Below are 27,773 nucleotides of genomic sequence, written 5' to 3' on the forward strand. Positions count from 1 at the left end.
GACAGTGAAGGCATAGATAAAAGTAGGGATCAGGAATGAAAGACTTAGCTGTTATGGTAGTGAGAAAATCCTAAACAGGAGTGGAGGGGGAAAAAAAGATGTGAAAATCCAGTGGTATCTGAGTGGAAATGTCCAATTCAGTATGCAGATCTAGTGTTCCAAAATTAGAGGCACAGATTTGGACACCTGCCCATTTAGCTGGCTTATCTGAGGATTAGATCACTAAAAGAGGAAGAACCTTTTCTGTATCCCAAGATATATCTAAACCTCTCTAAGAGCAACAGTAAGGCACTATAGCAATTCGCCTAAGGACTGCTGATGGGAAAGTACTGTATTCAAGCACAAAGCAATCAAAGACACTGTGATCAATCAAGATACAGTTGGTCCATTAGTGTTTTCAACAAGTAAATCCTTGCCACCTGACACTATCTGGGGCAAAGTGAAACAATCTCTGCAACATGTAACATATCATATACAGCACATGACTCTGGTATAAGTTAAGAACTTTTATGTAATTGCCAGGCATGGTAGCATATGCCTGTAATTTCAGCACCAGAAAGACTGCTGTGAGTTTGAGGTCAGCCTGGGCTACACAAGTAAATATATAGTGAAAGCTTGTCTCAAAAAAACATAAACAACCAACCAACATTTTATGTTTCAGTGAATTACTCATGAATTTTATAAGATGTAACTACAAGTGATCAAACGTGCCACAGATCTTCCACTGAATATCAAAGACAGGCTCAACACAGAAGTACTTACCTCAAAATTCAAATATAAAAAAAACTGCAAAATACAACACACACAGACAAGACCAAAAGTGAGAAGGGGCTATTTCCTAAGGCTAGGAACAATAAAGTTAGTCACATTATTCAAACGGTTACTAAGGCCAGATACAGCCGTTAAGGCTTGGTACAAGTACTTTAATGCCTGCAAAAGGCTAGCAAATGAGAAATTAAAAATTCTGTGTCTCAGGTATGAGTTCCAAAATATTTTACCCAAATGGTCCAGGAAGTCACATGGCAAGAAATTAGCATAAAAATAGGCATGATCTGGGGCACAATGGCTCATGCCTGTAAATCCCAGTACTCAGGACACTCTGAAGCAAGAGAACTGTTTGTTGTGAGTTCAAGGCCAACCTGAACTACATAGTAAGACCCTGTATCAAAAATCCTTGAAAAAAGTAGGTATGCCTTAAGGGAACCTATCAAGTTGAGCTGAACTCAAAATATTTCTCTAAGGGACACCTCTACTATACAACTCACATTAAAAATGATCACAGAAAACAAACATATAAATGGAAATTATAAGTTATATAAAGAAACAAACTGGGTGTGTCAGCACACATCTATAATCCTTGTACTCTGGGAGGCTGTGAGACTGGAGGATCCTTAAATTCCAGCTCAGCTGGGGCAATGTAGCAAGTTACTGACTCAAAATTTAAAAAGAAAACGGGGGTGGGGGCGGGGGTGGTGGTGGTGGCTGGTGATGTAGTTACTTTATAAGTAATCTGCCAGGATAAAACCTAACCTCCAGGAAGACAATTACGGCACTCAAAAATGTAAAACTCACAGATCCAAACAAAAACTAGATGTGTCAAGATGCAAGGAAGTGTGACTCATAAACAGGAGATTAGCTGATAGGGACAGACCCAGAAGAGACACAGAAGACAGAAAGAATGGATGAAGAATTAAAACAGCTACTATAAATATGCTAATAAGATTAGAGTTAAAGGAAAAAAATAAAATAAATAACAAAAGGTAAGTAAATGAAGTTGCAATAGAAAGTATCCAAAATACAGCACAGGAAAAACTCACAAAACTTCAGAGAAAACTGGTTAAAAAAAAACAAAACATGTGGGTCCCGGATTGGCTCGGTGACATAAGCACCTGCCTTGCAAGTGCAAGGTCATGAGTTCGATTCCTGGTACAAAAACAAAACAAAACCATATGTAACTAAGAGTTCTAAAGAAAGATTATGGAGGGGCTGGGGATTTAGCTCAGCGGCATAAGTGCCTGCCTTGCAAGCAGGCAGTCGTGAGTTCGATCCCTGGTACCGATAAAAATGAAAAAGACAAAAAAAAAAAAAAAAAAAGAAAGATTATGGAAAAATTACTTTCTAAAAATAGTAGCTGAAATTTGAATTTGACCCACAGATGTGACAAGTTCATAAAGGCACAGTACTTCATAACCAAAGATAAATCTTACAGCCACAGGAAAGGAGTGCACCAAATATAAGTCATTCAGACTTTCCAGAGAAAACAGATTAATGTATCTTTAAAATGCTGAAAGAAAGCCAGCATAGTGCTGCACACCTGTTATCCTCGTTATTTAGAAGGCTGAGAAAACCATTTGAGGCCCATTTGGACAACTTAGTGAGACCCTGTCTCACAAAATAAGGGGAGGAAGTGGGGGCTCTTCTATGTGCAATTCAGTAGTACAGCACACACAGTGCAAGGCCCCAAGTTTGATGACAAACACTAAAGTAAAATAAATAATAACACAAATACAATAAATGAAACTTGAATCTCTACAAAGGAATGAAGAACATCAGAAATAGTATGTAAGTAAAAATAAGACTCCCTTTTACTTTTATATTTGTTTAAAAGAAGGGCTGGGGATTTAGCTCAGCGGCATAAGCTCCTGCCTTGCAAGCAGGTAGTCGTGAGTTCGGTCCCTGGTACCGATAAAAAGGAAAAGGACAAAAAAAAAAAAAAAGAAATTACAATATTCTGCGAAAAGTATAACCCATGTCCAACTAAAAGGTCTGAAAAGCACAAAACCAAGAGGCTAATAGGAAGAACACTATTTTAATAATATTACAATTTACATGGAATAATACTATTTGAATATAGTCTGTGACAGTTAAAGATATAGTTCATAAAAAATTTTAAAATCTCAGGGGAAATAAAAAGAGCGATAGCTAATAAGCTAATAGTGACAATGAAAGTGAATACCAAATAGAAAATAAATACAGTAGGTGGTAGACTTAACCCAATTGTATCATAGTTACAGTAAATATACATGGTCCAAGTATGCTAAATAAAAGATGGAAATTACTAGATGAAATTAAAAAATCAAGATTCATATACAAATATAAAGACATGGATTAATAGGTAGAAAAAATCACTATGCAAAAACTAATCATTAAGATAGATGGATTAGGGCCGTAGATCTAGCTCAGTGGCGTAAGTGCCTGCCTGGCAAGTATACAAGGTCATGAGTACGATCACCAGTAATAAAATAAAACACAATAATATAAGACAAGACAGTCGGACTGTCTATATCAATATTGATGTAAATTTCTAAAAAAATTATATTGCCAAGAAGCAAACAGAAATTTTACTAAAAAATAAAAAACTTGAATGTGCAAAAGGAAAATCACTTTGGAAAACAGCTTTTGACTGTTTCTCAAAAAGTTCACCAAAAACTACCACACAAAAAAGCAATTCAACTCCAAGGTAAACTACCCAAGAATAATGAAAACACTTATCTAAATAACTTACGGTATGCAAATATTCACAGAACACTACTGGTAGTAGCCAAGAGGAGGAAATGACCACACTGTCAATCAAATGAGGAATATATAAGCAAAATGTGGCACGTCCACCCAATGGGATACTGTGCAACAACAGAGAAATGAACTGCTGGTACACTGTAGCAAAAATAAATCTCAAATATCTTATGCTAAGTAAGTAAAGGAAACGAGGCTCAAGGGACCACATGATGTCTGATCCCATTTATATCACATTCTGGAAAAAAAATATAACTGCAAGGACAGAAAATATGTAACAGAGTAGAAAGAGAGGCTAACTGCAAAAGTGCATGGAAGAAGTTTGGAGTGATGGAACTGTTCTATATTCTAAATACGGTAGTCAATACATCTGTGAATGTGTTTATTAAAACAAAGACCATACATTTAAAAGGGAAAAATACTGTAATACACAAGTAATAATTACAAAGAGGAAAAAAAGCATACTAACACCACTTCCCAGGGGAACTGCATTCAAACCACATAAAGCATATACTGAAATTGCACTGCTAAAATACCAAGTACAATCTCAAAATAAATCTGAACTGAAAGAATCAAATGAATTTTTAAAAAACTGTCCAAAACTATACACCTTTTTTTAAAAAAAGTATTATTTTATGTACATAATTGATATTTTATGTATCAATTTTTAAAATGAGGAAAAACTACAATATACTACTTTATACCTATAGTACTCAGGCTATGGACAATAGAAATTTTCATACACTACTAGGAATACAAATTCAAACAATCACGTCAAAAGAAAAAAAAAAAAAACCCAGCTGGACTACCTAGTAATAACAAGCAGATATATTAAAGCTATTAGTCCCATTCTGGACCAGCAACACACACACCTTGGAGAAGCTAACGCACATATGCCCCAACAGACAGGAACGCAAGAAAGTATTGTTTACACCACAAGTAGAAACAACCAAATCCACTAATGCAGAAGAGACATCTATTAACTTTCACAACTAAGAAAGTATGACTTATTTCAATTAAATGCACCAACACAGATCAAGCTCAGAAATAAGCAAAAGCAACAAGTCAGGGAATAAAACATACAGTATGATTTCATTGATATGGAAGTATTTTTCAAAGCAGGAAAATTTGAATAGCACAATTACTTACACTTCAGTAATTCATACATGCAGTTAAATCTAAAAGAAACCTAATATGAAAATCTGAGTAACGGTTTTCTACAGCAGGGAGTGAAAGAAATAACATTTCAAATACTGAAAGATGTTTGCACCTGGGCTGATTAGTGGATGCAGTGTGTAGGGGATTTTTGTTTGTTTGTAGCATTCAGAGGTTAATCTGGCACCTTTACACTGAACTACATTATCAGCTCTTTTAACTTTGAGACAGGGTCTCACTAAGTTGCTAAATTGTCCAGGCTGGACTCAAACTGAGGCCTCAGCATCTCAGAGTTCTGAAATTATATAGGTCTGCTGTAACTTCCCTGACTTGTTGCTTTTTAAAAAATAAATTACATTTTCATAACAAAAACAATGAATTTTCACAATTAAAATACACCTTGTCCAGTAGGTGTATGGCTTTATAAGCATAGCCTATCAAAAAAAAGAATTTCTATTTTGAAAAAACTAAAGTAGAGAACAAAGATGGAGAAACCAATAGAGCTTGTTTTCATATCAAAACTAGATGGGGGCTGGGGATTTAGCTCAGCGGCATAAGTGCCTGCCTTGCAAGCAGGCAGTCGTGAGTTCGATCCCTGGTACCGATAAAAAGGAAAAAGACAAAAAAAAAAAAAAACAAAAAAAAAAAACTAGATAAGATTTGAAACTGGGATATCACAAATATGTATAAGACACTTATAAACACACACACACAAAAATCCAAAGTAACTTATTTATAACCGAAACTCAGCAATGTGTACTTAAAAAAGAAAACCATGGCAAGCCAGGCATGGTGGTACATGCCTGTTATCCCAGCACTCAGGAGGCTAAGGTTGGAGGACTATTAGGAGTTCAAGAACAGCCTGGGCTACAAAGCAAGCCCAAGGCCAGCCTGAACTGCATAGCAAGACACTGTTTCAAACAAACAAACAAACAAACAAGAAAACCACATTGACATGACATTTACAGGGACACCTGAGCACTGGAGGAAAATAATTTAACATAACTCACTATATTACCTAATAAGAGGAAATAAACTATGATGTGCTTACTCAACACAAATACTTACTGGATACCACTTTTTTTTCTTAGGGCTAAAGACATAGTAAATAAAACTAAAAATCCTTCCCCTAGCCAGGTGTGGTGGTGCATGCCTGTAACCTCAACACTCAGGAGGCAGAGGCAGGAGGACTGCCCTGAGTTTCAGGGCAATCTGTACTACATAGTAAGAACCTGCTCAATAAACAAACAGACAAACAAATAACAACACACACAGCATAATACATCAGACAGTGATAAACACCAAGGACAAAAACCTAAGTTAGGAAACAAAAGGGGACTGGGAATGCTATGCAGGTACTGACCAGACAGGATGCAATTTGGCCACACTCAAAGGAGGTGTAGGAGCAAGGCATGCAGGTATCCATTGGGAGCAAGGTATTTCCCAAACAGAACAGGGCAAAAGCCCTGAAAGAAACAGTGCCAGCCTACTCAAAAGATTACCAAGGAGGTGAAGACTTTTATGAAGTGAACTATGAGCAGAGAGCTACATGAAAAGAGGTAGAAGGCAGAGCAAGGGCACTGTAAGCCCTGTAACAATTTTGGCCTTTACTCTGAGTACAGATTGAGGGATTATGAAATCTGTTCACTGCTGAAGAAATGATGTCAAGAGTGGAAGCAAAAACAGTAGTTAGCCAGACGTGGTAGTGTACCCCTGTAATCCTAGCACTCTGGGAAGCTAAGGCAGGAAGACTCCAGGAGTTCAGGTCAGCCTGGGCTACACAAGCAAATTCAAGATTATCCTGCACTATGTAGTGAGAGCCTGTCCCCAAAACAATACAAAACAAAACAAAACTGACACCAGCTAAGAAGCTACAACAATAATATAGGGAGAGACAATGGTGACTTAAACGAGGATAATGGTAGTGGAAATGGTAAAATAGGATGTACTCTCAAGACAGAGCAAACAAAATTTATCGATGAGTACAGGCCATGAGAGCAAAAAAGGTGACTCCAGTTCTGATCTAAGCAATCTGAAAAAGTTTAATACTACTATGCCTTATGCATTTAACAAATGTCTTTGTCCTGATTTAAAAAATATGGAGATCTCACTAATTTATATAAGCAAGACAACAGATCTGGGGTAAAAAATAAGAATGGTTTTATAGATGTTAACTTTGAGATACCACCACACATACAAACAGATACAAAGGTAATTGACTACAGAAGTCTTATGAATACAGAGAACTGTCCACAGTGGGAATATACAATAACCTGAAGGTCCTGAAAAACAGATGGAGAACCAAAGGAGAAAAGTTAACAAAGCAAACAAAGGTGAGATGTGACAATGATACTGGAAAGAACCAAGTAGATTCACCCTCCCAACTCCAGATAAACTCAGAACCTCAATTAGGGACCGTGATAGACAAAGGTGAGGTATGGGGTTGAGAACATGGAGATTAACTGTGTGTATTAGGAAAGAGACACTCATTCCAGCACAATGCATCTAAGCAGCAACCACTTCCCCACTTCTGCAGGAGACAAGAAAGGCCACAAAACCACAATGTACAGAACTTCTCATCAGTACTTAACAGCCCTGGCTCTCTCAAGCATTAACTATTAACCAAGACCACTGAAATTTGAATAAGGCTGTAATGTGAAATAAAACAGGGAATGACAAATAGAAAACATAAGCTATGTAACATATTTTTATTTGTATTACAAAATGTTTCTAAAATAAAATTGTATCAGCATTATGGGAACACTCACCTAGACACCTTCTAACCAAAAAAACGTAAAATAATTTCCCTGACTTTAGAGACATAAATCTCTAGCTCCACTTGCACAAGAGGAAATAAATACCCATATGTAATTACAGAAAACATCCTAGAGTCTTTCTGGCATACACAATAGGAAAGGGGAGTGAAAATCATCAGGAACATACAAAAGACCAGGAATCAGGATGGTATTAGTCTTCAAAAGCAACACCAAATGTTATTTTTCTTGTGTGTGTGGTACCAGGATTGAGCCCAAGGCTCCACACTTCATTACATTCCCAGTCCAGTTCTTTTTACTTTTTACTTGGAGACAGGATTCTCAATTAAGTAGCTAAACTGCCCAAGCTAGCTTTGAACCTGCAGTTCTCCTGCCTCAGCCTCCCAGAGTGCTGAAATTACAGGCATCTTCCATTATGCCTTGCTTACTTTTCTCTTTTGAGACTAAAACCATTTCCCTCTCCCTCCTTTTCCCCTTCCCTCTCCCTCTCTCTTCCTCTTTCACTCTTTAGAGGTTTGCAATCACCCTGTTCAATAAAAAACAACCTACTGAACATCCCATACTACATATTTTCATTTTGATACTACCAATTTCTATTCTAAATCAATTCAACTGCTATCACAGTTCTCATTGTTCACATTTCTCAAGCAGTAATCACCATCTACGTGTTTTTCTATTATGTTTTCCCAACAAATATTTATTCAACAACTACTATAACCAGCTTGAGGAATATAGCCAAGGTGAAAATACAGTAAAAGATTCTCTGCCCCTATTCCTTGGACATATCAGGCAACCACATCGTGTGTAACTATACACTTGTAAGTGATCCGTTAAAAAAAAGTAAAGTTCAGACACAACAGGACCATCCAGTTTAGAGGTAAAAGAAGGCCTCTCTGAAGCAGTAACATTAGAAAAAAAAGAACACTTAGGTTGTTAGGCAGAAGAGTTTGAAATATAGAAACCCTAAGGAGCTAAAAGAATCCAAAACACAAAGAAGAGCAAGGCAGATAAGCAAGGTTTGAGATTTTGTTAATAAATACCATGGGAGGGGTATAGCTCAGTGGCATGGCATCTGTCTGGCAAGTGCGAGGTTGTTGAAGCCCTGGTACCAAAAAAAGTTCGAAATAAGTACCATGGGAAACCACGGATAAGTATCAAACAAAAACATGTCATCATCATGTGCCATGTGGCTTACAAAGGAGCAAAGCATTGGCTTATAAAACAGCACAGTGAACACCAGGCACAGCTATTTCAGTATACAAGGGTATGCAAAGGTGTTCAAGGGTAAAGAATGGTGGCGCTTGAAAGAGACTAAAGGGGTAAGGGGGCTAAAAGTAGAATTGCTGGTTCCAAAGAAAAACAGACATGTAGGTTCATTTGTATCTTTAAAAAGTCTAAAGAGAACAAATTGATACTTAAAGGCATATATTTCAAAGCCCATTTACTACCAAATCAAAACTGCCCTCCTAAAAAACAATTTTTTTTTGCTCATTCCTCTCCTGCCTCATGCTGCAGAAAGCAGTTGGTTATTCTTTGCAAACTTTGGACATGAGCATACATTCTAAGCAGCTAAGAAATGACTCATTTAGCTGAAGCTTCAAACCTCCTAACTTGTCCTCCATGTTTAAAAACAAACCTCTCAAATAACCAAAACATCACGTTGTACCAGGTAAGCTTTTCATATCAGCTCCTCATTAATACAGGAGCAGAAAACATTTATCCTTCAAAAGAACCACTATAAAGAATGTCTGAAAACATTGTTGGCACTCAAACATCAGCTCCCATTTTTCTTCCAGATTTAGCTAAGTTAGAAAAAGAAGTAACTTTCTTAGACTACACAAATTCCTCAAATACCTCTACCTTAAAGTCTGAACTGAGGAACTGAGACATCAAATGTATAGGTTCCATATTGGCTTATTCAGAGATGGTCCCAAGACATACTAGTGCAAGCGCAATCTTTTTCCCAGAACACAAGGTGCTTTAAAATCACATTTAATAGGCCAGGCATGCTGGCTCACACTTGTAATCCCAGCACTTGAGAGGTTGAGGCAGGACTGCTATGAGTTCAAGGCAAGTCCAGGCTACATAGTGAGTTCAAAGCCTGGCTGAACTGCATAACAGGACTGTGAGAGAGAGAGAGAGAGAGAGAGAGAGAGAGAGAGAGAAAGAAAGAAAACGAACGAAAGAGAGAGACAGAGAGAGAAGGGGAGAGAGAGATTTATAACCTTTCTGTTTTAAAAATACACTTACATCACTTAGCTAGGCATGGTGGTTGTCTGTAATTCCAGCACTGCGGGAGGCTGAGGCAGGAAGATAACAAGTTTGAGCCCAGCCTTGGCAACTCAGGGACTTAGCAAGGCTCTGTCTCAAAACAATAGAAGGGGCAGGGGATGTAGCTCAGTATAAAGGCCGAGTTCAATCCCCTATATCCACACACAAACACAAAACACACACACACACACACACACACCCCATTTTTCAACTGTGAAACTATCACCCTGCCCCCACCCGAGGCTACCAAAAAATTATGCCAATTGGTAGCGCTTCTCAAACTGCATCTGACCTTTACAATTGCATTCTCACAGGCCTTCCAACGTTTGGATGTAGGAAGGACAAAAGATACTACCTCTCTTAACCAGGGCTCTGAACCAACCTCATGCATTTTTCTCCCTTAGCTGACTAGAAATACTGACAATGGAATATACCTTTCACAGGCAGATCTAGATGTCCCTAGAGAAGGAACTTTTGGTCAGCTAAGGGTCAAAATCTCCACTAAAACCAAACTTCTGCTACAATTAGGTACAGCAAATGATACCAGTGTACTAAATGGGCATTAAGTGCAGACTTCCTACACCACAGGGTGGAACAGGGTGTGTAGTCTTCAGAAAACGCCAAATGCATCACTAAAGAACAAGAAAGAAAATATCCACTGCTGATTTACTTTCCAGACAGAAATGTCTAGGTGGTAGGACGGTAGTGTGGGAAGCTCTTTACTAGCTTTTAACCCAGAAGGCTTTCAATAGAGCTCCAGGGTCCAGGAAAGAGCCACAAATTCTCAGGAAATAGGGTGGGAATGGTGGAATCCACAAGAGATGAAAGAAGCTGGACCCCTATGCTTCTTTCACCCATTTATATTTTACAGTTCTACTTCATGGAATAAAAAGTTCAGCACCTTGGGGCTGGGGATTTAGCTCGCCGGCATAAGCGACTGCCTTGCAAGCAGGCAGTCGGGAGTTTGATCCCGTACCGATAAAAACGAAAAAGACTAAAAACAACAACAACAAAAAAAAGTTCAGCACCTTTTCAATAATTTGATCCATTCTAATTGCTGGGATAAAAGACAAGTTAGCTTAAGGGCAGAGACAGGGTTAAAAAATTCAAGCCAACCAGGCATAACAGTTTGCTTTAGATGAGAAGTTACTTTTGCTTAAAATTACAAAAACTAACCAAGCATAACCCCAGCACTCAGGAAGCTAAGGGAGGGGGATCATTGTTTAAGACTAGCATGGGATATATAGTGAGTTCAAGATCAATCTAAACTACAAATCCTGTCTCAAAACAAATGAAAAGACAAAAATTAAAAAGTGGTCAAAGGCCACAAAATTTTACAAAAAACTATTCTAAATTAACAAAGAAATCAAAGGTAAAATTGGAGGCCTGAGTTCTAGTCCCAACCACATGTACATGTCACACAGTAAGAGTCATAGATAAATCATCTAATCTGTCAGATGCTGTTTTTTATCTGTAAAATAAAAATGAACTGAATGACTTGTGATCTCTTCCACAACTAAAAATCTAGGATTCCAAGCATTACCAAGATCATATGGATCAGATTCACACAGATATACAAAAGATATTATCTACAAAAAAAAAAAAAACACTATATTTTAAAATAAAATTTTTTTTTTGTTTTTTTCCTTTTTATCAGTACCAGGGATCGAACTCATGACTGCCTGCTTGCAAGGCAGGTGCTTATGCCGCTGAGCTAAATCCCCAGCCCCTTAAAATAAAATATTAAATGTCCTGATTGTTTTTTCAATTAAAAACTATGGCCACAGCCTGGCAAAGATTAATTTCTTACATAAGCAGACTCTTTCACAGATTTATGCATAACCACTAAAAACAGGGCAAGGGGAAAAAGTGTTCTCAGAAGTTAACATGCTGAACAAAAGGAAAAATAACCTAAAATATACAATTCTATAACAAAAACTGATTTTTTTAAAAAGCTAAAATATAAGGAGAACTAACTGAATTAAAATTTGGTAGCATCGGGGGCTGGGGATTTAGCTCAGCGGCATAAGCACCTGCCTTGCAAGCAGGCGGTCATGAGTTCGATCCCTGGTACTGATAAAAATGAAAAAGACAAACAAACAAAAAAAATTGGTAGCATCATTTATTTATTTTTTTATTCTTTGGAGACAGGGACCTGCTATTTAGTTCATGCTGGCCTTGAACTCACTATGTAGTCCAGGCCGGCCTCAACCTCCCAGCAATCTTCCTGCCTCAGCCTCCCAAATGCTGGGATTACAGGTATGTGCCACCACACTCAGTTAATTCCACATTTTTCATTCAGTCAGTATTTACTAAGTACGTACTGTGTGCCAGATACAGGATTTAGTATTACAAAAATAAAGTCTCTGCAACCACTTTGTAGAAGGAGGATGCTAAAAATAGGTAACCATATAGAAAACTGAGGTTATCTGGGATACAAAATAGGGATATAAAACAAAACCCATAGTAATCCTGTGAAATTAGACTGGTAGGAAAAAACATCATTAAAAGGCAGTTGGATTAAGAACCAAATGGTAAGACATTACCAGACTTTTCCAAGCAGATGTATACATCCTGTAGTATACCCAAGGCTGAGGTATTGAGACAGATTAAAAATTTGGGCAGCTGAAGGGTGATGAATGATCAAAGTGAAAAAAAAAGGTAGAAAGGAGGAGTTCAGAAAAGCAGGGAAGGAGCAAACAGGCCATTCACGTGTTCTGTTTTTCGGTCTGTCTGGTTTTGTTTTTTTGAGACATCTCACTCTGTAGTTCATGCTGGCCTTGCCCTCACTGTGTTGCCCAGACCACCACTGAACTCCAGTGCTCCTCCTGCCTCAGCTTCCCAAGTGCTAGAATTACAGGCATGCACCACCAACCCTGGCTCTAATCTGCATTTTTAAAAGAGATCACTGTTTGCTGTGTATATATCAAAAATCAAAATGAGTTCTGAACACACACACACACACACACACAGGATAATAACAGTTCTTTTCTTTCTGTCATAGAACTCTTATTTGGCGCTCCTTCCTTGGTTTAATGATGATGACATATGTGATCTTTATATACATTGGGCAACAGAGAATTTTAACACAGATGACCATGAAACCCAAAGTAGGTCACATCCACCCACCTCCCAGATGCTTTGCCCTTGTGATTGTTCTATTGCACCTCTTCTGTGAAATGAGAACCAAAAAAACACAACACTAAATTTTTCACAAACCCATGTAATGACAGGTCCTACAATTTTGGTTTTATTGGATCTAAATCAAGGATTACACTGTATTGTTCTTGGTATCTGTTATAGTTCTAGGTGGTCCCCCCCAAGCCTCATATAGTCATGGACATCCAGAATTCATGATTGGTTTGTTGTCTCGCACTGGGATTGGCAGTGTGAATGTTGCACCCACCCAGGGGTAGAGCATACAATGTAAGTGAGAGAAGGTAGCATGATTTTTCTCTTTTGTTCTTGCTATTTGCAGCCACCATGAATGGTTGCCCCTCAGCCACACCACCCTGCCTTGGAGCCAGCTGAATATGGACTGAAACCTCCAAAAAACTGCACGCTAAACAAACCTTCCCTTCCCTAATTTTGGATGTCAAGTATTTTGTCTCCACGATGAGAAAAAAGTAACCAAGCCAATATTTAATGGTTACACAGTTCTGAAATTGCCAGTAAGTATGGATTTGTGTGTAAAAATTTAACTGTACTATTTAAACAACATTGTAAGAATGTAATAATTATCTCCTTTCACATTCCTCTTTTTCCTTTCATTTGCAGACTACTGATATTAGTGGAAGTGGAATTCTACTCCTAATCTTTTATTTTTGCCAAAGTGCTTTTTTACACTTCAAATATTCTGCACATTAAAAAGTTTCAACTGACCTTGTTTATTTAAAAAGCTCCTGATGCTTGAGCTCCATATTACCACATGGGGTATAATAAAGCATTAACAGTGCTAAGTAACATCTCTATCTGGGCATCAGGTAATAACAAAATTCAGCATTCAGTAAAATAACTGCAGCCATTCACAGACTGTAGGGGAAAAAAACAAGAAGTTACCAAGAAGCAAGCCTTCCCTGAGAATTGGTACCATGCGTGTACCGCTGGGGGGAGAGCCAGATGCCAGCCTTTACCCATGAGTCAGTGCCACTTGCGGACTGCAGAGGAAGAGAATAACAAGTCACCAAGAAGCAAGCCCTCCCTGCTAGTCAATACCATGAGCAGGCTACTGTGGGGAGAACCAGATGCCAACCCCTTTCCGGTACATGGGCTAGGAAACAAGAGGAGCCAACCTGCCTCCAACCACCTCTGCAAGTGACCGCCTGATCTAGAGAAACAGGCTGTGATAATCACTATTGAGATAAAACACCATTTAATGCTTATAGTGTTTAGTGTTCACTGACTTTGCAGGTCTGAAGCCAGCAGTCTGATCATCTATTCAGGGAATAACAAATATGCAAGGTAGTATCTATGGGGGATACTACTGAAGGTGGTAGGCATTGTTAATTTCCTATCATCTTATTTTGAAGTCCTGTATTATTTTCTTTTTTCTTTCTTTCTTTTTTTTTTTTTTTTTTTTTTGTATTTTTGTATTTTTACTGGTACCAGGGATAGAACTCATGACCACGCGCTTGCAAGGCAGGTGCTTATGCCACTGAGCTAAATCCCCAGCCCCAGTCCTGTATTATTTTCATTGTTCATTGTTTTGTTTTATTCTATTTTGTTTGATTTTATTATACCCAATGGCATGGACAGCTATTTTAAAGATAACAAGATACAGTATGGTAGCCATTTTGTATTTATTCATCTTGTTCTGAAGTCCTTTATTGCATTCATTGTTTTGTTTTTATTGGTTCTATTCTGTTTCATTTGATTTTTATACATCTGAAGGTATCTACAGTTATTTTGAAGACAGTAAGAGGCATTATACGGTAACCATTGTTGATTTCCTATTGTTTTGAAGTCCTGTGTCACTTACACTGGTTTGTTTTGATTGGCTTTATTGTTTTATTTTGCTTGCTTTTTATTCTCTTTAAAATAAAAATTAAAAAAAAAAAAAAGATACCTGCAGATATGCCTGACAGCAAGCGCTGGAATGACTATTCACTAACCCAGTTTGAATCTACTAACAACATAACCACCAGGACATAAAAGCATACTAGGTCCAGTATAAAAGTCCTAAAAACAGAACACTACAAAGGAGTACACTTGGTTTAATGGCAAAAGAAACAAAATTCCAGGGGCCGGAGACTTAGCTCAGCGGTCTAAGTGCTTGCCTGGCAAGTGCTAGGTCTGAGTTCAATCCCTGGTACCAAAGAAAAAAAAAAAGAGAAGCAAAATTCCAGGTGTGTAAGAAGCAATACAGGGCTCAGGATAAAGCTCAGGAGCATAAGCACCTGCCTGGCAATCAGAAGGTCATGAGTTTGATTCCTGGTACCCTCCAAAAAAGAAAACAAAAAAACAATGTAAGTCCTACCTCTAACTAGGCAGTGACCAATACTAATAGATGATCTTCAAGAAAAGTTTAAGGAAAGTAATTCAAACCAAGCATTGGAAATGAGATTTCATCTATCCCATCCATATATGGACTAGCTTGGAGTACAGATGCAAGCATCTATATATAAAATACATACATACCTAGAACAGCTTTTATCAAAGAAGGGATTCTGTGGCTTGCTCCAAAAGACTCTCACTCATAGTAAACCTTTGGTAATCACAAATAAAGCCATACAAATATAACAAGAACTGAAAATTTTCTGTTTTCAAATAAGTAGCACAATCACAGGACAAAATAAATTCTGATCTTGATAGTTCACCAAAACAAAACAAAGATTTCCAAGTAGTTGAGAAGAAAAAACTATCAACCTCTTCTGCACATAAGCTTTTCCTTCACACATTAAGGAAAATCTAAGGAAAATGCCAAAGGATCTCAAAGGTGTCACGAGTAGCTTAAAAAGGAAATATGAGAAATGTGAGTTAATTGGTATCTTTTGGCTCTTATTACAAGCAACATCCTGACCAAACTACCGTGTGGTAGACAGACCACCATGAAAAACACTTCACCACTTCTATCCTTTTGGGAGTAGTTATGGGATGCAATCTGGGATAGTACATGCAATAAAACAAAAAAGAGTCTGGAAATAGGCAAGACTTTAACATTTTTATTAGTCCTTTAAAAAATGTACTCAACTCTACACAAATGACTTGTTCAAAAACTATTAATGCCATGAGACACAGAAAAAGGCAAGGGAACTGTTGTACAGGAAGCTAAAGAAACATGAGAATGAGTCTTAACTGGATACAGGATTTCTGGAACAACTAGAAAAAATTTGCAAAGAGACTATATTATATACTTTCTACACTTACGTTTTAGCCAGAGCCTTGCTATGTAGTTCAGGTTGGCCTTGAACTCACTATATATCCCAGACTGGCTTCGAACCTGTAGTGATCTTCCTGCCTCAACCTCCCAGGTGCTGGGACTGCAGGCACACAACACAGCACCCTTTGAAAATGTCTTTATTCTTAAGACAACATTCTAAAACATTTAGAAATGAAAAATCTTGTCTGTACTTGTTAACATTTTGAAACTGTTCTGAGACAATTACACATATATAGAGAAATAAAGCTAATACAAGAAACAAATAATTAGTGATGCTAGGTGAATGCTAGATGGGTGAGGTGTACATTTCTGCAGTCTATCAATTTTTTGGTAAGTTTTAAAGTTCTCAAAATAAAAAATAAAGAGGATAGAATAGATACATACTTAACACCACTTGAGACTCATTTTTATTGGGCAGACCTGAGTTCTCAGGTAATCAAGATAGAAACTTTCAATGCCTTTTCTCCTTTATTCCTGAAGAAAAATAAAGTAAATGTCTATCCAACTTGTGTGAGACAGTGTGGTGCTTATGAGGCATTTAAATAAGAGGCTAATAAATTTCTGCCCATTTATAACCTGGATTTAGAATCCTTGTGAAAGTCTTCTGAAAGACTAAGCAAGTGGTTCAAAAAACATATTAACTGAATAAAATATGCAGCAAAGGTATAAAGATAGTATAATCCACTGTTTTCAAATATACATAAAAATTACTTTAGTTACAGGTAGCAGAGAACTGTTTATGTTCTCTGTTGGATTCTGCTTCCTCATTATGTGTACATAGATCTCTTTTGATATTAGATCAAAACTAAGACAATTAACCAAGTTAAAATTCTACCTGAGCCACAGCAAAAGATATGAGCTACATATCAGAGGTAGATCTAGAAACAGTTTCGTCAAAATTGTACACGGGGCTGGGAATACTGCTCAGTAACAGAACTGCCTAGTATATTGGACAGACTGGGTTCAATCCCCACAAGAGTGGGGATTGTTATGAACAGTATTTATCATATGTCAAAACAAAAGAATAAGTGCTAAAATGTAGCCATTATTCACTAATTCATTCTCTAAATACACATGTACTGAAGACTGCTTACTTCCTAGTACCATGGATATTGAAATACAGACACTTGAATGATTTTTCAATCTAACTAGAACCAGACAAGCAAACCAAATCATTAATCCAAAAAAGAACAAAACAAGTATCAGAGAAGTGATGCTTACAAGGCCAATGAACAACATGCTATGAAGGATAAGCAACAGAGGCCAAAGGTGATGAGACGACATGCTGAGCTCATCTTCAATCAATGCACCTCATGGACTGTAGACTAACAGAACACCCCTAAGCTTACAGCAGGTTCATACAATGATGTTTACTGAAGGATATATTAGAATTAAAATGAAAAAATGTAATTCAGTTCAAGCATTTAAGAATGAACTATGCAAAGAATTGTGTCCTGAGCCAAGTTACAAAGACAAATAAAACTTAGTTCCAGTCGGGCACAATAGCTCATGTCTGTAATTCCAGCACATATGGAGTGGCTAAGGCAAGAGGACTATTAAATTTGAGTTCTACCTGGGGAACCAAGCAAAATCCTGTCTCAAAAGTATTTTAAAATGTTTAAAAAGGGCTGAGGATGTAGCTCAGAGTAAAGTGCCTCTACATTCAAATCCCACTACTGCCAAAAATCAAAACAAAACAAAATGTCCAATTCCTACATTCAAGCTACATATAAAAAAATTAATGCTCAGGACTAAGTGATGTAGTTCAATGAAGTGGGTGCTTAACATATGAAAAACTCTAGGGTCAATTCCTAGAACCAAACCAAAACAAAACAAACAAAACTCAACCTTACAGTAACTCTCCTCCCTCTTAAAATTATAAATACAAGCCAGGCATGATTCCAGGCCTGTAATGCCAGCACTGGGGAGGCTGGGCAGGAGGACTGTTGTAAGTTCAAGACCAGCCTGGGCTACAAAGTCTACAAGTGAGCTCAAGGCCAGCCTGAGCTGCTAGCAAGGTCCTGTCTCAAGGGGGGAAAAAAGAGGAAGAGGAGGAAGAAAGAAGAAAGAAGAGGAGGAAGAGGAAAAAGAAGAAGAAATAATAATAATGATATGATGGGAGGATGATCACAAGATCAAGTCCAGCCTGGGCAATTTAGTAGAATCTTGTCTAAAAAAATAGTCTGGAGATGTAGCTTAGTATCAATAGTTTAATTCTCAGTACTGCCTCCACCAAAAAAGGGAATATGTTGGGGAATATGTTATTAGCCATATTTGTGATATATAAGGTAAATGTGATTTATAATATCTAATTACACAATATACAATAGCAAAATGCTATTGCAATAGCAATCAAAGATAAGCAATTAGGGGCTGGGAATTTAGCTCAGCTGAGTAAGTGCCTGCCTTGCAAGCATGCAGTTGTGAGTTCAATCCCCGGTACCGATTAAAAGAAAAAAAAAAAACACAAGCAATTAAAGATGAAGAATCCCGGAATACCACAAAACCTACCATTTGTTAAGGACTGATTCACTGCAAGTATATAAAAAACGGCTAAACCCACCCCAGATTATAAAGCTAGAGTTTCAACTCAGGGGGAATCTATCCATCTCTCCAAATTGGATTATGAGAAAAGCATACATCAGTAGCCCCAGCTACTGAGGAGGTTTGGTGTGAGGACTCCTGAATCTAGGAGTTTGAGACGAGTCTGACAATCAGCAAAAATCCACCTCAATACAGGAATAAGAGATGTATCTACACACATGTATAGGCCAAGTTTTATAACTAAAGGTTATATACCTGGGATTTAACCAGGTATTTACTTGATTTTGAATAAACAGTCTGTCAAGAAAACAAAAATGAAAGGAAAAAGTTTATATACTATTGCAATTTACAGATACGTTATGGAGGAATGTAAGGTTCAGCATCGTATTTTCAGTTTCCCTGTAGTCAACAAGTCATCTTGCATCAAAATCAAGGGTCAGCAAATATGACCCATGACCTATTTTTGTAAACAAAACACATATCCATAAATAAAATAAAATCTTGTTTATATATTGGCACACAACATCCATTCATTTATGTATGGCCTGTTTTCTTGCTACAAGGGCAGAGGTAAGTAAGTACGCACTTATGATATAAACAGTATGACCATGTAAAACCTAAAATATTTTCTAACCCTTTACAGAAAAAGTGTGCGGCTCATGATCCAAATGATAACCTTACACATAAAAATAATAGTTTAAAAAGTTAAGTCTGTTCATTTCAGCACTATTTAAGGTATATTGTGAACTCTTCCTTTCCCTCTGTAATTAGTATCACATTACAAATGCTCATATTTCAGTTATAGTAATACCTTGGTTTACAAATGCTTCTGCTCACAAGCAATTCAGTTCTCAAACGAAAGCATTCAACAAAATTTTGCTTCCATTCACAAACTCTGTATTAGGTGACAAAAACAACCACAGCCATCTTCTCCACACAAACACAAATGTGGACCTCCGTGAGAACATGGCAGACAGATAACAACTACAGAGGCTCTCTGAGATTGCCAGCTTAGAATCCAGGAATGGTGCAGTGTGAGGAGTCCTAAGCAAGGGGAGATATACCCTGCCGACCCAAGAACGAACTAAGCTGAGAGAAACCAACTGGAAATGCAATCCCAGTGCTATAACAGGAACAGATAAAATCTCAGCGCGGAAGCTGGAACCCGCACCACTGGAAACCGCGATTTGAATTTCCTGCTGCCACTACTGCATCTGAATCGGCACAGTAGGGAGAGAGATGCGTGAAAGCTCTCAGAGCGGGAATCAGCAAAGAGTTGAGAGCGGGACTGGCGGGGAGCCCTGCATCGACCTGCGGTGAGTGAGAGGAATGGGGACCCTTCCATAGACTAGGAGGCTTCAACAGAGGACATTTTGGGACTGGGCAGACTCGCCGGAAAAGGACGCTGCAGTGACTTTAGTTGCATATTCCCTTCTCAAGCGGGATTGGTGGGGAGCTCTTGGCCTGGGTGACGCCCCGGACTAAGATCCAGTAGGCTAGCCCAAACCAGGTCCCAGTGCCTGGAGGGGCACCCTACCAGCGAAGCCTTCAGTAGGTTGACTGACTTCGAGGGGCTGGCCCAGCAAAGGCTGCCCAGATCTGTGTCTCCCTAGTATACTGCAGTGGGCAGGAACACCTAGCCAGCACAATTCAAACCAACTATAACCGACAAAGAAAGAAACTGGGCCTCTTATATATGCTTGTATGGAAGGAACAAAAAGTATGGGAAGGGCTGGAGATTTAGCTCAGCGGCATAAGCGCCTGCAAGCAGGTAGTCGTGAGTTTGATCCCCGGTACCGATAAAATGGAAAAAGACAAAAAAAAAAAAAACAGTATGGGAAGAGGGAGCAATAAGAAAGGGTCCTCAGTCCCCAATCCTGAGAACACTGATCCAGGAAAGGTAAATGCAAACGAGAATGAGGACAGAAAACATGCAATATCAGACTCGGCACCAATAGACATAAAGTGATATTTCCGGAGCCTCATAGACAAGTTCAAAAGTGAAGTATTTCATGAAATAAAGCAAGATATAAGCAGAACAGTTAGAGAAATGCTAATCACTGCCCAAGAAAAAACAGATGGTGGAATGGAAGAACAGAAAAAAAGGGGAGAATTGTTTGACGGAGAAAATAGAGAAAAAAAAAAAAAAAAAAATAGAGAATACGTGAAGCAGGTTCAAAGAGATTACCAGGAAACTAAAAACTCTATCGAAAGCTGGCATAACAGCTTGAAAGAAACTAAGGATAGATTATCTGAACTGGAGGACAGATTTGTAAGGTGGGAGCATGAAATGAAAAACTTCTTAAAAATAACAAGGAAACAAACAGCAACAATACAAAGGCTAGAAGATGATAAGAGGATCTATAACTTAAGAATTAAGAACATAAAAGAAGTAGGGACACAAACAAATGAACTACAAAAGTTATTCACAGAAATAATCCAGGAGATTTTCCCTAATTTAGCAAAAGGTAAAGATACTCAGATGTATGAGGCATACAGGACCCCAACCACCTACCACCTACCAAACAGAGCTACACCCAGGCATATAATAATCAAAATTCCAGAAATCTAATTTAAGAACAGAATATTAAAAGCTGTCAGAGACAAGAAACAGGTCACTTACAAGGGAACACCCATCAGAATTACAGCAGACTTCTCGGCACAAACCATCAAATCACGAAGAGCATGGGGGGAAATAATTTAAGCTTTGAAAGATAATAATCTCCAGCCAAGATTGATATCCTGCACAACTATCCCTGGAAATTGATGAAAAAACAAGGTGCTTCCAGGATAAAGAGGAACTAGGGGAATATGCAACCACCAATTCAACTCTAAAGAGAATATTGCAGAATATTCTAAAAAAGCAAAATACAAAGAATCCAGAAATAGTGGCAGAGAGGCCACAACAAATGGAGCAGAAAACAAAACGAAGAAGACAAACTGACAACTAATGACAGAAAAAGAGCTCAACAGAAATGAGGCAGAGAAGATTAGATGATAGGAACAGCTATTTTGGAGAAAACGACGTCATAGTAGGTAATGCTGATTTAGTATCATCTTGTTTTGAAGTCTCATCAAGCTTTTGCTCTTCTGTCTCCATTGGTCTTAGCATGTTGTATCTTATTGGATTTTATTATATGTGATAGTATATACACATAATGGTCTTTTTTAACAATCCAATCTTATTGGATTTTATATGTGATAGTATAAACAAAAACTTTTATAGACAAGGAGATTATACAGAAACCATTGTTCATTTTCTGTTAGTTGATTCTGAATACCCTGTGATACTGTCATTCTCTTGGATGGTTTTACACTGTTTTGATATATTTGATGCTACAGTATATGAAGTTATATTCAAAGATTTCAAGCAAAGAGACAATATGGTAACTACTTTTATGTCGGGATTATCTTGTGGTGAAACACTATTTTGCTTAAATGGTTATGTTTTGATCTGCGCTGTATTGTTGTTATGTCCTTTTGTATCTCAATCTCCATTTTATTATTTACTTTTTTATTTTTACCCTTTTAATTAAGGGAAAAATAAATAAAAAATAGGATATATTATAGTAACCCACTTTGATTTACTATTAACTTGATTTAAAGCCCTGTATTGCTCTCACCATCTTGTTTTGACTGATGTTCCTCTATTCTGTTTTGCTTGATAGTACCAGGTTTGAAAGTATAGGCAACAGCTGTGAAGATAGTGGGATTCATTATGACGCCCATTCTGGTTGACTACTATCTACTTTTGAAGTCCTGTAATGTCTCCAATGTTTTGGTTTTGTTGGTTTCCTTCTTTACTGTTTTGTTCAATTTTATTATAACTGATGATATAGGCAATTCTATTAGAGATGGGGGAGGCATTATGGTAACCATTGTTGATCACCTTGTATTATGTTTTTACATTATCTATTATGTCCACCCTTTTGAATTGACCAATTCTGTTCTGTTATGTCACACTTGGTTTTACTCTCTTCCAAAAAAAGTAGTAAGAACTGTGGGAGCAATAAAACCAAAATGTGTAATAGTCATTGTACAAAAGAGAGGAAAAGAAAGTACTCTAAACGATATAACTGAATGTATATTTAAGTGTATAAGATAGACAATGATATTACTGAGTTTTGTTGGATCATTGAACAGAACTGTTTGGTCTCACTGTTTGAATGTCCACTATAAGATTTAATTTTGTAACTTGAACAAATATTTCTAAGATGACAATATGTAATCCATTAACTAGTGATTTCCTACTGTTTATTTTTTTTTCTGAAATTCCGTATAACTTGTACCCTTTCTCTTTTCTTTTTCTTCTTAAATAAAATTAAAAAAAAAAAACATGTTGTATCTTATTGGATTTTATTATATGTGATAATATAAACAAAAACTTTTATAGACAAGGAGATTATACAGAAACCATTGTTCATTTTCTGTTAGTTGATTCTAAATACCCTGTAATACTATCATTCCCTTGAATGGCTTTACATTGTCTTGATATGTTTGATGCTACAGTATACGAAGTTATACTCAAAGATTTCAAGGAAAGAGACAGTATGGCAACTGCTTTTATGTAGAGATATTTTGTGGTGAAACACTATTTTGCTTAAATGGTTATGTTTTGACCTGCGCTGTTTTGTTGTTATATCCTCTTTTATCTCAATCTCTTTTTTTATTTTTATTTTTTATCTTTTTAATTAAGGGAAAAGTAAATAAAAAATAGCAGGATATATTATAGTAACACACTTTGATTTCCTATTAACTTGATTTGAAACCCTGTATTGCTCTCACAATCTTGTTTTGACTCATTTTCTCTATTCTGTTTTCCTTAATAGTACCAAGTTCGAAAGTATAGGCAACAACTGTGAAGACAGTAAAATTCATTATTGACGCCCATTCTGGTTGACTATTATCTTCTTTTGAAGTCCTGTAATATCTCCAATGTTTTGGTTTTATTGGTTTTGTTCTTTACTGTTTTGTTCAATTCTATTGTAACTGATGATATAGGCAATTCTTTTTAAGATAGCAAGAGGCATTATGGTAACCTTTGTTGATCACCTTGTATTTTGTTTTTACATTATGTACTATGTCCATCCTTGATTTGACTGACTCTGTTCTGTTATGTCACATTTGGTTTTACTCTCTTCAAAAAAAAGTAATAAGGGGGCTGGGATTTAGCTCAGCGCCACAAGCACCTGCTTTGCAAGCAGGCAGTCGTGAGTTCGATCCCTGGTACCGATAAAAATGAAAAAGACAAAAAAAAAAAAAAAAAAGAAGAAGAAGAAGAACTATGGGAGTAATAAAACCCAAATTGTGTAATCGTCATTGTACAAAAGAGAGGAAAAGAAAGTGCTCTAAAGGACATAACTGCATGTATATTTAAGTGTATAAGATAGATAACCATATTACTGAGTTTTGTTGGATCATTGAACAGAACTGTTTGCTGTCTCACTGTTTGAATGTCCACTTTATATGCTTTAATTTTGTAACTTGAACAACTATTTCAGTCTTTTTTTTTTTTTTTAACTTTTTATTGGTACTGGGGATCGAACTCACGATCACCTGGTTGCAAAGCAGATTCTTATGCTGCTGAGCTAAATCCCCAGCCCCCGAACAACTATTTCTAAGATGACAATATGTAATCTATTAACTAGTGATTTCCTACTGTTTATTTTTTCTGAAATTCTGTATAACTTGTACCCTTTTTCTGTTTTTCTCCTTAAATAAAATTTAAAAAAAAAAATCACAAATGTGGCCATGTATGAGGCAAAATCGCAAAATCAAAAATAAGTTCGTGAACCAAGGCATCATTATATTTTCCATATAGTAAGTACTTCTTTAGCTGCCCAATAATTTAAGCCTCACAAAATTATTAAAAACAAAATCTTAATTAAAGTGCATTGGTAATCATTTTCATACAGGCTTATTTTCAACTGCATATAATCCACAGTGGTATAGATAAGCAAAGCTGAACACAGAAATAGTAGTTGATAGGACTTTGTAATTCCTAGTACTGTATTCACTACAGTATCATTTAGGATCAATAGTGCCACTCAACTGCTTATTAGAAAAACAAACTCATGAGCACCACTCTAGACCTACCAAGCTAGTTTTTGATAGGGTCTCGCTATACAGTTCAGGCTGGCCTTGAACTCACTATGTAGCCCCATGCTGGCCTCAAACTCTTGGTGTTCCTTCTGCCTCAGCCTCCTAAGTGCTGGGATTACAGGTATGTGCCACCATCCCAGCTTCTCCTGTGATGAACGCTGAAAGCTTAAGAACCAGTGCGCTGAAACAAGAGTGTATATTACTTACCTTCAATGTAAAAAGGCTGATTCGACCAGGCAATTTATAAAACAGCCCTTCTCCTCCTCTTGAATTGGAATGTAGCATGGCATTGAGGCACGCAAGAGGGGATGTCCCACTGTAAAATACAAAAGAATGGATGCAGTCATATACATCCTATATCACTTACCAAAGACTTTATCCTTCGTACTCATTTTTTGGTACCAGAATTAAATTCAGGACCTTGTGCTTGTTGGGTAGGCACTTATGCCACTGAGCTATATCCCTGTCCTTCCCACTCAGTAACGAAGCAAGAAATACTGAAAAAAAAATTTCATGAAAACAATTATACTATGAAAGTAGCATATGAGTAACCAGCTGAAATTCACATAAATCATACTAAGGTCTTGTGCAAGATATGTGATGTGATACCTAAAATCTATACCTAAATAGTTGCTAACCAAATGAACTAAATTCCAAGAAATTTTTAAGAACCATACAATTCTTTCAAGGTATATTTTAATAAAATTTAAACACCTATATTTTAATAAAGTTTTACTATTTAAAAAAAATTGAGTTTCCTACTCTCTACTTTTCAAACTATGTATCATGCTCAGGAACTGCCAGGTAATACTATCCACACAAAGACCACAGAACCAATGACATCCCAATAAAACAAACACACCTGTATTTTTTCAGTTTTCTAATAAGCACACAGAGAAACACAATTTCATTTCCTTTTTTCTGCTGGGAAGAATGGTGGCTGTGTTTTAGCCTACATCTCTCCAGGAACAATCATTCAAATCTGAATGCAAAAGGTCAGTCAAATAGATTTAGTACCTAGCCATGCTAAAACATTAAACTAACAAGATGGTATATTAAGTTGTGTCACAGTCTCTGCCATAACAGTAGATCACAAAATAATGACAATTCAGTCAGAGGCCACCGAGTCTTAAAACAGAAAAGCTATCAAAATATAAATGTCCATTAATATTAACTAATTTGGCCATTAACACATTAGTGCTGGGATTTACCTATTTGTTCTACCCTCCTTACCAACATGTCAAAAACATATCTATAAATGTCTTAAGCAAAGCCTCTTAACATTGTTCAGATCAGAGGTTCTAATTTACAGAGTGTTACAGATAAATTCTGAGTATTACAAAAGTCATTTTAAAAACTCTATTATTCTGCTTTGGAATACACCAGATGCTTTAAAAAATAAAAAACCAATAATCGATCTATAAAAGAATCCAAGTGTAGAATCAGAAGCATCAAGTGGGTGTGCTAGCATCTCTGCTACAAGAGGAACAGTGTGCTAGCAGTCCTTCTGTGACTCCTACACATCATTCCTCTGTCTAAAATTGACAGAGCTGCTCACTCATCACAGCCACCATGACTGCTTCATAATCTCCAAAATCAAGAAGCAGAAACAAGGTGAGATTCTCAATTCCAACGTCCCAAAGAGACTAATTTACCTTCTATAGGAATAGTGGTCCAGTAGCAGTGCAGACAGCAGCAAGTTGGGGAATAGCCCATAAAAACAAAAATAAAATATAGTTATAACACTACATAGTACAGAAGTACAGAAGCTAAATTAACTGTGATCTAAGCAACCCTAATCCTCTCCCCACACAACATCAACTCAAGAATATTTGATCTTACAACTGGCAGTTGGGGCCCTTTTAACCCTAAAAAGCTCACTTTAAGCAGCTATCACTTGACCAGCCAAAACATACGCTGTTAACTATGAATCCCAAGAAGTGATTGTGTTATTTTCCTTCTTCCTCACTTAAATTAAGAAAAAAAAAAAGTTAAAATAAGGTTGAAGAGAAAGATGATTAAGAACAGTCACTGGGGAATTGGGGATTTAGCTCAGTGGTTTAAGTGCCTGCCTTGCAAGCATGAGGTTGTGAGTTCAATCCCCAGTACCAAAAAAATAAATACATAAATAAAAAAGGAATAGTCATTGGTTTTCATGCCTACACTGGCTTTCACGCCTACAATTTCTTCTATGTTTCTAACTTATTGCTTATCTGGGAAAAATACATTACAAGAAAATAAAAAACACCCAAATAGCACATTCACATCATGAACGGCCAGAATCAGTGGATAAGGGGGAGCAGTCAAAGGGTTTTATGCAGATGAGATCACTCTTCTTGGATTCTACAGGAAAGAACTTGGATAGTATGGCAAAAACAGGATAGTTCAGACACAGCAGGTCACACAGGACTTGCCGTTTCTCTATAACTGAAACCTGCAAAACAGACTATAGAAGAAAACATGTCCTGTTTCCTTATACAAAAAAGAAGCTCTAGGTCAAAATCTAGAAAAAAAATGTATGTTTTCCCACTCCCACTCTCCATTCAAAGGACATACAACACAATGTTTATAGATAGTTCAGTACCACTATCAAACACACAAAAGATACACAAACAGGTGGACTCACTCAGATCACTAAATAACTGAAAGACACGCTTATGAAACTCTCATGATAAAGCACCAAGAGCAATACAAACCTCATTTCCTTTAATCCTTCTGCCTCTATAACCTGTAGAATCTGTTTTGGTGTCATTGGAGCATCTGAGTAGTTTTCTAATACCTGAAGAAATATTAAAAAATCATCATTTCAACGTGCAATTCCCATTTACATCAGTCAATCGATACCATAAGCTATAGTTCTGCTATGAGGTACTCTTAGTGATAGTTTAGTATTTCCATGGTTAAAAGTTACTTCAGAGCACTGTCCTAGTATGTATAAAGGCCTGGATTTAATGACTGCCACTGTAAGAAAAAAAAAAAAATTCAGAAAGCAAAGTTACATCTATACCCAGTATCCTGAAAACAACTAAGAAATC

At 37.1% G+C, this 27,773-nt stretch overlaps 1 protein-coding gene across 4 annotated transcripts in view; it reads right to left on the reverse strand.

The window, feature by feature from the left end:
- The window catches only part of Asxl1 (ASXL transcriptional regulator 1), a 74,365-nt gene that overhangs the window by 40,741 nt on the left and 5,851 nt on the right, over positions 1–27,773 (reverse strand). For all 4 annotated transcript variants that reach the window (XM_063248526.1, XM_063248528.1, XM_063248525.1 and 1 more), the window contains exons 2-3: positions 27,435–27,517; positions 24,946–25,054 (exon numbers count right to left, since the gene is read on the reverse strand). In XM_063248526.1, coding sequence (XP_063104596.1) covers positions 24,946–25,054; positions 27,435–27,517 — 192 coding nt within the window. The remainder of the gene's footprint in view (positions 1–24,945; positions 25,055–27,434; positions 27,518–27,773) is intronic.

Source organism: Cavia porcellus, unplaced genomic scaffold (assembly GCF_034190915.1).
Source record: "Cavia porcellus strain 051 isolate PalLab524CR breed Dunkin Hartley unplaced genomic scaffold, mCavPor4.1 scaffold_5, whole genome shotgun sequence".
Classification (NCBI taxonomy): domain Eukaryota; kingdom Metazoa; phylum Chordata; class Mammalia; order Rodentia; family Caviidae; genus Cavia; species Cavia porcellus.